Genomic DNA, 10,596 nt, shown 5'->3' on the forward strand with positions numbered 1-10,596 from the left:
ACCAATCATTGCTCGGAGCTCGCTAGTCGAACTTAAAAAAAAAAGAAGAAGAACTTAACAGCTAAGTGACTCAAATAAAAACTTTTAAATAGTTTAGTGACTATTTTTATAACTTTTTAAAGCTCTAGTGACCAAAACATAAACTTACTAAGAAATTAATGATCTTGAATATAGTTTTTAGAGAAATTTAGTTGGAGTGATTTAAAAAAAAAATTTGGTTTTATACGATTTAAAGCAGTTGTTTAAAATTTTCAATTAAAAAAAAGGATAGTTGAACCAGTAAATCAGTCTACTATTAATGGAACCGATTGATCTATTCCGGTTTCAAGAAAAGTGGTGATGATGCTACATTGATGGACCTTCTCACTTGTCAAAAGATGTTATGCCGTTAAGCATTTTGTGAGCAGATAAGAGTTGAGGTGGTTGTTTTGTGAAAAGATGTAGAGCATATCAAGTTACCTATTAACTGATTATGTTTAACTTTATGATTTATGCAAGGAAAGGAATTCTGTCCTCCATCGTGAGAAATTTGTAATAAATCATCTCTCGTTTTTTATAATCTGCTACTTGTCTGATTAGGGATTTTCTGTATTCCAAAGGAGCTCAACTTCAACTACAGATAGGGTGTTAGGTAGCAGCCTAAAATTATCAAATTTCTCTCGGTTGAGGGGTGGAATCAGATGAGTCAACTATTCTTTTTCTACTCTCTACGGGAACAATAATTCAGTTAAAAAAGATGATAATAAAATTTCTATATTTACTTTACAATTATTTTATCCAATAAAATATTTCGTTTGTATATCTATAATATATTGATTAAATACTAAATAATTAAATATTTTTTGTATTATAACTAATATCCATTAAAACAACCCAAGTTTCTTGCGAGTGAACGTTATATAAAAAAGTTATACATAATTTTCTTTTTTCTTTAAATATGGAAAAAGGATCAAGGGCAATGGAAAAACATTAAAAATGATTAAATAAACTTGTGGGGGTAATAAAAGAAATGTTCGATATGTCATTGTTGAGAGACTAAAAACAACAAACAGCCGATGTTAGTTATGGTTACATTGAAGATAGTGATAGCGTCACAAACAGAACGGTTCACCCTCGTCTATTTTTGAGTTGTATGGTTGATCATCATAAACAAGTGCTTTAGTTTTTGTACAAGTTGACGAGGCAGGCTCCATCAGGGAAGAATTCCACTAATAAACTCAGAATTGCCCTGCCCTGCCGCGCACCAACCTCCATCTTTCAGGTCAGGCGAACTTGTTATTCCTCACAGATTCAAACGTTTCCAACCTCAAAATCAGTTACTCTCAATTTGTCTACACAACGTGATGAAGGTTTTCAGCCCTCGCTGCCGATTTTGAAAGCCGGGGATGCAGTGTCCCGACCTTCAACTGTGGATGTAGATTCTTTCTTGTCCAAACCGAAAAATGAGCAATTTTGAAATGCATCTAGACTGCTGGCTATTAGACGGTTCAAACCTCCAAGGCTGTCCCCTAAAATCAAATCTTCACTATGATACTTGCGAGATGGTGCATCAAGATCTAATGGTCCTAATGAGTCAGCCTGCAATGTGGAGAACAAGAAAATCGGTCAGTTCTCTAAAGAATTTACCACTATTGACATATGCCCTAAGAACAAAACAAACCAGCTTTGCTAATGTAATCAAAGGCTTAGAAGAGCTAACACACCCAATAAATGTCAGTCAGCCCATTGAAATCCTTTTCTGTAGTACCCATGATGTGGGGATCAGATGCACGCTCATCTACGAGTTCTTCACAAGCAGAATTTTCCTTTGGCTCCTCTGGATCAGGTGATTGCACGAAAAGCTGCATATATTCTGATCCTGCAGAGTCTGATGTTGCAATCTGTTTGCAGGCAGCTGGGGAAGCATCGCCAGATAATCTAGCACTGTCCACACAAGGAATAGGATTCTTAGGAAATAAGAAGGCATCGCATGTTTCTTCGGCATCCCAAATAGACGACGCACGGGATGCCAATGATGGAACCCCCATCTTGTTTTGATGCCTAGATATATGAGCAGCAATAGCTGCGTCAAAAGAATCACAGCTGAATGGAATCTGCTGAAAACATAGTGAGCTTTCTGGAACAGGGTGGTCAACACAGTTATCATTGAAGTCCTGAGGCACTTCTGCAAGAAGATCTCCAACACTTATGTTTGTAAGACTGTCAGCCCACTCCCCAGCACATAATGCAGCACTGCTATTGTTCAATCTCTGATCATCCTAAGCAAACAAAAGAAAGTTAAAATGTCAGAAACACATGGGAGCTGAATATGAAGACTCTTCGTAACTAATAGAAGTTGGATGTCAAAGGTACGCACAGCACTTCTTTGAAACAAATCTATAAAACCAAATTAGACCAAGTGGGCAGAAGAGAAGAGTAAAGTTGCTTGACATCAGGCATGTTGGTCGAAAAGGGAAGCCAGCAAGCACAGAAAGGATAATGTGCAAGTGTCTAACAAGTCATATGCAACAAGATCCCATATCAGTGCTAACAGTGAAATTCATAAGAGATGATCCCTTGCACTAGCCAATAAGTTGTCGGTCATTTGGAGCAGACTATTTTGTGATACTCATGACAATGAATAAATTTGATTGATAAGTCTACACGAAGGCTACCAGACAACCAATTAGAATAACAAGCACAAGATGCAGAGCTTTGGGCTAGAACAGATTGGAAAGTTTTAAATCATAACTGACAACTGAAAATCTCAAACAGATTTGAACTCTTTAAGAAAGGATGGACACTTACCGTATCCTCCAACCTCCTCATGATAGCAACATTGCAAGTCTCACTTCTATCTGATGAGGCATTTCTTGCAGGAACAAGAGAATCCCCAAGATCATCTTTAGAACTAGTGTTAAGGTATGTATTAATCTCATCATGAGGATCAGTTAAAGAAGGTTCAAGGACTAGATTTTCTTTCTGTATCATTGGCTGATTCTTGTACCGATCATTAAGTTCCTTACGTTGATCACTGGTACATGAGACAGCTTGTACTTCTTCGACAATCTGGCCATTCCTATTTTCTACATTCATATTATGCACACTTGGAATGTAGGGCAAGGAAACAGGTGCTTGCCAGGACAAAGATGCAACTTCAGTATCAGAAAACCAACCATACCTTCAAAAAAGCTTATAAATCACCAATTGTCCTTACAAACCAAGCATAGCAACAAGATGAGACCAAAAATAGACAGGAAAGTACCTTAGGCGAAATACTTGGGGGCTTCCAGCCATTGCAAATACATCTGCTGCACTGACAGTGGTTGCTTGATTCCATCTCTGATGACCCCTAAGGTTTTCTCTTTGAACACCATAAGGGAAAAGCATAAGTTCTCCTGATGCTATACTCGAATGTCCCCATTTTCGATTCAGATGCTCCAATACCGATGATATCTTCTTTCGAGTACTAAGAGTGAGTTCCAAATGTGGATTGTGTTTATCCTGACAAGAGCGGAAGACCAATTATTTAACACTCCCAACTGATAAGCTTAATGTTTTATAAAATCATCAAATATAATTTCCTTTCGGTGCTCACCATTTCCAAGGCTCTTCTAGTACTGTCATCAATTGGAAACAGTTGAAGCTTAAGTTTCCCAGTAGCATGTATGTAGTTTTCCGTGAAAGGATTATGTGAGAAAGATGGCAAAGGAAGTTGATTATTTTCAACTGGGTCATGTTGGCCAGGACCTGCAGTAGAGAAAAAAATAGGAGTTGAGGAATGGTAATTTCAATTCCTTTTAAGGAAATAATTGGTAAATTGATAAAGTTCAATGCACCTCTGGTATCTAGCTCATGCTCACCTCCATTATCATTAATCGTTTTCTCCAAATGCTCAGCAGCATCAGCAACCAAAGAAACCCCAGCAATTGCAGCCTTTTCCCATTTTTTATATGCAGATGATGAGGCACCTGCCAAGCATTGTATAGCAATACAAGTTTACCTAAATTTGAATGGGAAAAAGAACATTGAACAGAGAGAATACCCGTACTACACCTTGAAAGCTCTAAATATTAATACCAAACAAGAACAATGGGAAAAATGTAAAATGAAGGTCACTATTACTAATAAACACCGGTCTTGAAACTTGACATCAACAACAATTCTTATTATAATTCAGAACATCTATAACATCGTGATATAACTATATAAAATTAAAAGCAAATTTGTAAACCCAATTGCGCTATTGTGCTACAAGAAATAGATGTTTAGTTATCTACTTATTTTTGGGGAAGAGGAATTGAATTACCTGGTTTCTGCCGTTGCCTTGCAGGTTTCATGGTATTTGACTCTCCTTTACTATTGCTACGGTTGACACCTACATTGTTATTACGCTTAAATGACCCTTTTCCAGGTCCTAATTTCTGAATGTTTTGACTGTCTACAAGAAATAGTTTGACTGTACGAGCATCCTGTCCTGAAGCCCTACTCTGATTTGTGACACTGTTTGGAGATGTAGGCGAGCTATTCTCCCCTTGGGAGGGTCGTTTTCTTACGGTCTTCTTCCGGTCCTTCAAAAGTTGATGCTCCTTCATTGGGACAACAGAGCAGTCAGTCCAGGGCAAGCATAAAAAGTCACGTTACATGTAGAGAGGTTAAAAAGCACTACAAAAGATTATTTTGACTAACCAAAGCTTCAACAAAAATTTTAAATCTTCGGGGTTTAAGATGAAGTTTTGAGGCTCTGCAGCTATACTTTTCCAGCAGAGACCACCTGCAAAAGAAGACTTGCATTTTGAATAAAAATAATAATACATTGAGCCCCTGTTAATGTAGCATTGTCATAGTATGATACCATAAAAAATCCTTAATTAAGATTCTAAAACTCATGCTTAACAAGGGGCCACAAAGAAAATGCTTGTCATTTGCCCTCAAGACGGATATTAATTGAAGGTTCAACATAGTTATACACCTAACATATTCAAAGGGTATCTAACACTTGCAGATAAGCAACCTTTTGCATAGGAGTGGGTCATCCCAGCTCAACAAATCTGCTCTCAATAGAAATTACTGATGCATTATCAGCATAATATAGTTAGCAGTGATGTAATAATGAATCCTCCACATAATATAATTGAATTTATCTAACGGAATTTTAAGATGAAGGCAAAGTTCCCAGCATTACCAGCGAAGCATTGCTGCATTAGTATCTTTAGAGTTTTTGGCATCCAAACATAACCGTGGACCCAGAAGCTTGTTCATGCGCCTCACAAGACGATAGTAATAATGTCTGACCTGCAAATTTCAAAAAGAAAAAGAAAAACCAAAACATTTACAAGGGAATGTCCGACTTAAATCAATAATGAGGCAACCAGAACAACGTCTAGTGGCAAATCACCTGATCTTTGTTTTTACTTTGCACACGGCATGTGATCTTCTCAAAATTCTGCAAGTAATGCATGTGTCAAGAAATATTTTGCGGAAACAGTTAAAAGCCAAAAGAAAAGTAACCTTGACATACCTTCCCAACTTGTCGTAATGCAGTGAAGAAACTCTCTTCCTCTTGACGTGTCCAAGCAGCCCATTGCCGAGTTGGTTTTTTAGCTGCATTAGATCAATTCACACAAAAATTAAAGATACAATCACTATTTTCCATAGAAGGAGATGATGCATAGAAAGAACAATCAAAATCTTAATAAGGAGCATCAAACTGCATTCACATACCAGGTTGTTCTGGCACCGTATTATTCGAGGTGGATGAGGCTACATCGAGATCTCCAACTTGAATAGGAACATTTTCTTGATTATGTTGTGCCTCAGAGGGTAAGGAGACCAGTGACTCTGTCTGCATGTTGACGGCATCACATGAAAACTAATACCTTCTCCCTCTTCAGATTTGTATAGAAATCAAGAAGCTCTGTCACAGGGAAATTAAGTTTAAGATCATACAGAAAACCCAGAAAGACAAAGAATAAAGGAACACAAATCTTTATGTGGTCATAATAAGCAGGCTGAAGCACCTCAAGAAAATGCAGTTAAGGATAAATGTCCCCTTCCTCAGGAAAATAGTGAAAAAAGAAGTTGACCCTCTTTGAACCCCAACAAATACCAGAGATTATTATTGAAAGATAGGATCATGAATTTCATGGCCAAACTGCACAGAGCATATCAACAGCAATATAGCTTATGGTTTTCACAAGATCAGCTTCCTGTCATCTCCCATTATGTTGCAAGTCTTCACATCAATCAAGGCATTTAAAAACATCTTCTCTTCGGTAAATGGTAGAAAATAAATTTTATATGCTAGTGGCACAAAGGCTTAACCCGATAATACCCTTTGAAGACTTAAAACTTTTCTCTAATTTGGATCAGAAGCTTGTTGTCATAATTAGAAACATGAACTCCAACATCAAACATGCAACTAAGTGAACACTAAGCACCCTGCTATCCACCAATGTGACTACCATAGCCAATGTGTTAATGGTTTAATATATAAGCAATTGATTAATCCTTTTCTCCGGTTTATTAAACTCTTCTTTCAAATTTATATTATCAATAAACAAAATATGCAGAACAGTATTAGTATATATTCAACAATAATGAAACTAAATAATCCATTTCAATTCATCACACAATGGATCTCAATGTTAGAAGAAACTAAGAATTTCATACCAAAAAAAACTATCTTTCTTAACCATTCATTATTTATCTTGAGAAAATTTGAAATTCCTTATAATAATAAACCCTAAAACCAACAAATTCTACCTCCGGATATGTCAGCTGACAATAGAATTCAACAAATACGAGAAAACCTTACAGCTTTAAAATACGCAGCCTTAAAAAAGGGGGGAAAAGAACCCTCTGTCTACTTGCTATGAAATGCGATAAATCTAAAAAAACGAAAACTTCGAGCTTAATTTGTTTCAAGCGCATGAGATCCCATAGAGAACAAAAAATTTAAAGTCAACCGTACAACTGATGGACCAAATATAATTCCATTTTTCCACATCAAAATAAACTAAATCGGACGGGGGAACATAAGAACATAGAATAATTTAAATTTCCCGACAGCCAAACAAAATCTAGGGTTTCGAACTACAGTATATATTGATCGGAGAAAGCTTAATAACATACCAAAAAAAAAAAAGAAAGAAAATAAGAAAATGAAGAAGAAACTAAATTTAATTTGAACATACCTGAAACAGAAAAAAGAGATCCGGAGGAATCGAAGAGGCTAAGATTTTGAACAAAGAAGAAAATCATTGATACCGGAAGAAACTTCCGACAGACGTATACGGTAGAAAAAAATTGGAAACGAATTTTCCTTTAATTTTTTTTATTATTCTTTTTACTTTGAAGAAAAAGAAAGAGACCCCTCCCCCCCCCCCCCAAAAAAAAAAGTTTATTTGGTAATTTGAAAGATGATAAAAATAAATAAATAAATTGATTTTAACTTGGTACCTTAGAGTTATAATTAAAATTGAACGTCAGCAAAAAAGAAATAAATAACTGGACCGACTCACCAAATTTTTTCTATTATTATGTTCACGTAAAAGGTAAAAGTGGAATATTTCATTTTTATTTTTATATATATATATATATATTTGTTTATTTGTTTATGTATTTACTGAAGATTTCAATCAATAATTTTAAACATGAAAATACATGTACACGTGATTGAAAAATAAGTAACGGTTCTAATAACATTAAAAATAATAATACATGGTAATACAAATATATATGATTATATATAAAATTTATATAGAATAAATTATTACTAAATATAATAAAATAATGATATTATATGAATGGTCGAACTAACATGTGTACTCATGATGTAGCAGAAATAGGGCACATGACGTGCTTAGAAGTAAATTGGATTATTTAGTTAAATATGAAACTAATAATCATTTGTTCAATTAAAGCGAATTTAATGAAATTTTTTAATATTTTGGTACACAATGCGTTTTTTTTAAATATTTTTCAATTCTCAACTCTGTTAGTGGAATATAAAACTTGATTAACAATAAATTAAATATTTATTTATTTTTAATTTTTTTAAGAAAAGGTTGTTGGAATTAGTTGTCAAAATTGATGAAAAGATATTAAGGGTGGCAAAACAAAATTGGACCGACTTATATAATATGTGACTGATATTTACGTTGTTAAATTTTTTTTATCTTTATAATAATTCAACACTTTTCTTAATTTTAACACCTTTTATTTGGATTTGTCCTTTACTTCTCTTTTAATTATTCCTTTGTTTTTTATATACGCATCATTATTTATTTATCCTTTCAGTTTTATAAAATTATTTATTTTTATTTTATTTTATTTAATTTTTCATTCTTTTTAATTTTGAAGTTATATTATTTATCAAATCAACTTAAAATAAATCGAAAAGTCAAAATCTATTAATTTTAATGTGACATTCATGTACATACCACGAAGCAATTAATTAATTTTTAGAATTAAAAATATTAAAATATTAAAATTTTAATATCTTTTAATAATTTTAATAATTTTTAAATTATTTTTAAAATTTTAAAATTAATTAATTATTGACATGATATCCAAATGACAATTCACATGTATGCCGATAAAAAAATTAGCAGACATTAACTTTTTCATCTATTTTGGGGTGATTTGATAAATAACTCAAGTTTAAAAAAAAAAAATTAAAAATTAAATAAAGAACTAAAATTTTTTTTAAATGGAAGACCAAATAAATCATTATAATGAATATGTCAATGTACTATTTAACCCAAAACATGTTTTTAACTCAGGGTTTCTAATGATGGAACACTTTAACTCGAAATTTTCCTCACCGAAGTTCCGCATTAATAATTTTAAGGTTCTAATCATTTTCATGATGGCTATTTACAATACATGAAAGTGGAACACCAAAGGAGTTGACTTCCAACTTTATCAATCTTGATCAGTTTGACGGTGACAATTTTCGACGATGACAGAAAAAGTTGCACTTATTCTTATCAACTTTGAAGATTGTTTATGTTTTGGATACTCCAAGACCGGAAGAGAGTAGAAACGAATATGTTGCTGCAACTTGAATTGGTGTATGTTTAAATGGCATTATGGTTGATTATATGTTATCTCACCTTGTTGTTGTGACTTGCCATGTTAGGCAAACTTTGCCAATCTAATTAGCTTGTTATGTTTAATTGTAAGATAAGGCAAGTTTCTTGTTTAAATACCTATAAACTTACTAAGCATTGTATATGCTTACCCCATTATTTCTCTTCCCTTGTAGACTGTCAACTTGCAAAACGTGTCTATTGGATCGTCGAGAAGCTTACACTATCCCGTTATTGATATGATAGCTTTTCAATCATTTTAAAATTTGATTTTGTGGCATGTACATATGTGTTTCTATATGTTAACTTGAAATGATAAGTTTTAGCTTGCAACCTTTATAGTGCTTGATTTTGGTAAGGATAAAGCCTACATGAAACGAAATATTTTTGGTAATGTGAATAAGTTATGTATGGTACTTAAATAAGCATGGTTGAACATAAATTGCAAAGATGATAAGTTGATTGTTGAATGTTTAGTTGGTTAGATAAATGCTTATAGTTGAACAATTTAAAATGGTATGATTTGTGCTAAAATGAAGCTATAATGAATTGGTTGATTAGAAATGATTCAATGGTTTGTTTTGGCATGTTTTTCGTAGGGTTGATTCAATTTAAATTAGTGAATTGTTGAGTTGAATGTGCAAGTTTGAGAAAATCTTAGAAATAGGTACCAAATGGAATTTTACCTAAAACATGGATTTAGTAGACTATTTTTGATATTGCGATACCACATCCTAGGTATCGCGATACCTACTTGTCATATTTTATAAACTTTGCAATTTGTTCCCCAGGTTGAGAAGTTTGGTTACTGTCTTCGAGATCGTGATACCAAGCCCTGGATATCGCAATACCCACTTGACATATTTTGATGTTTGGAAACTTTCTTTTGGATTGCGATACCAAGCCTTGGATATTGTGGTACCCTCTTTTCATATTTTTAAAACTTCCGTAAGCTCGATTAAGACCTGGAAATGATTGTTTAACATATTTTGAACTTAATTAACACTTAATCATATGTATTAATGCTTGTGTGTTGTTTGATTTATCCTAATTTCTCCAGCAATGAATGTAGTATCCTATAGTTTGGACCCGACGATTAGGTCGGGTGAGGGTGTTACATGTATCCTCCATTATATACAAACTTCCTCCATTTGGAAAGACTTTAAAAGAAGTCTAAAAAATAAGAAAGAGGAAATATCTCTTGAAGCTTTGGCAAATTATCTTCGTATTAAACAAGAATATCGTTAGGAAGATAAGAACCTAGATTCTGAAAATGCCAAAGTGCATGTTACGGATGAAGTATAGACTACTAAACCATCCAAGGGAAAGTTTAAATAGACTAATAGAGCACCTAAGTTCAAAAAGAAACAGAAGGGCTCATGCTACCATTGTGGTAAGTTGGGACATTTCAAGAATGAATGTCAATTTTTAAAGAAATATTCTTTAAAGACTGATATGCCGCAATTCATTGTAGCAGATTATACTACTTTTCGTACTGAATGAGCTCGTAGGAAATTAATTT

General features: G+C 33.6%; 1 protein-coding gene across 3 annotated transcripts; it reads right to left on the reverse strand.

The window, feature by feature from the left end:
• Positions 1–959: 959 nt before the first annotated feature.
• LOC105768011 (TSL-kinase interacting protein 1) lies at positions 960–7,353 on the reverse strand. Of its 3 annotated transcripts, none has more exons than XM_012587695.2 (13): positions 7,176–7,353; positions 5,704–5,896; positions 5,501–5,583; positions 5,378–5,425; positions 5,165–5,274; positions 4,669–4,753; positions 4,289–4,568; positions 3,819–3,950; positions 3,578–3,729; positions 3,245–3,483; positions 2,788–3,160; positions 1,704–2,258; positions 960–1,578 (listed from the first exon to the last, which is right to left on the reverse strand). In XM_012587695.2, the coding sequence occupies exons 2-13, from the start codon at positions 5,828–5,830 to the stop codon at positions 1,354–1,356; spliced, it is 2,409 nt and encodes an 802-aa protein (XP_012443149.1). In that variant the 5' UTR covers positions 5,831–5,896; positions 7,176–7,353; the 3' UTR covers positions 960–1,353. The 3 variants fall into 3 exon arrangements, with proteins under 3 accessions (XP_012443149.1, XP_012443152.1, XP_052485374.1); XM_012587698.2 differs by having other exon boundaries at positions 3,843–3,950; positions 7,176–7,352; XM_052629414.1 differs by lacking the exon at positions 7,176–7,353 and adding an exon at positions 6,000–6,133.
• Between the last annotated feature and the right edge of the window lie 3,243 nt (positions 7,354–10,596).

Source organism: Gossypium raimondii, chromosome 4 (assembly GCF_025698545.1).
Source record: "Gossypium raimondii isolate GPD5lz chromosome 4, ASM2569854v1, whole genome shotgun sequence".
In the NCBI taxonomy this organism is placed as follows: domain Eukaryota; kingdom Viridiplantae; phylum Streptophyta; class Magnoliopsida; order Malvales; family Malvaceae; genus Gossypium; species Gossypium raimondii.

Coding starts and splice junctions, on each gene's coding strand:
- LOC105768011 (XM_012587695.2), bottom strand. CDS start 5,830: ATGCAGACAGAGTCACTGGTCTCCTTACCCTCTGAGGCACAACATAAT. Junction 2,259..2,787: donor TGAGGAGGTTGGAGGATACG/GTAAGTGTCCAT, acceptor TTGTTTGCTTAG/GATGATCAGAGATTGAACAA. Junction 1,579..1,703: donor GGCTGACTGACATTTATTGG/GTGTGTTAGCTC, acceptor TCCACATTGCAG/GCTGACTCATTAGGACCATT.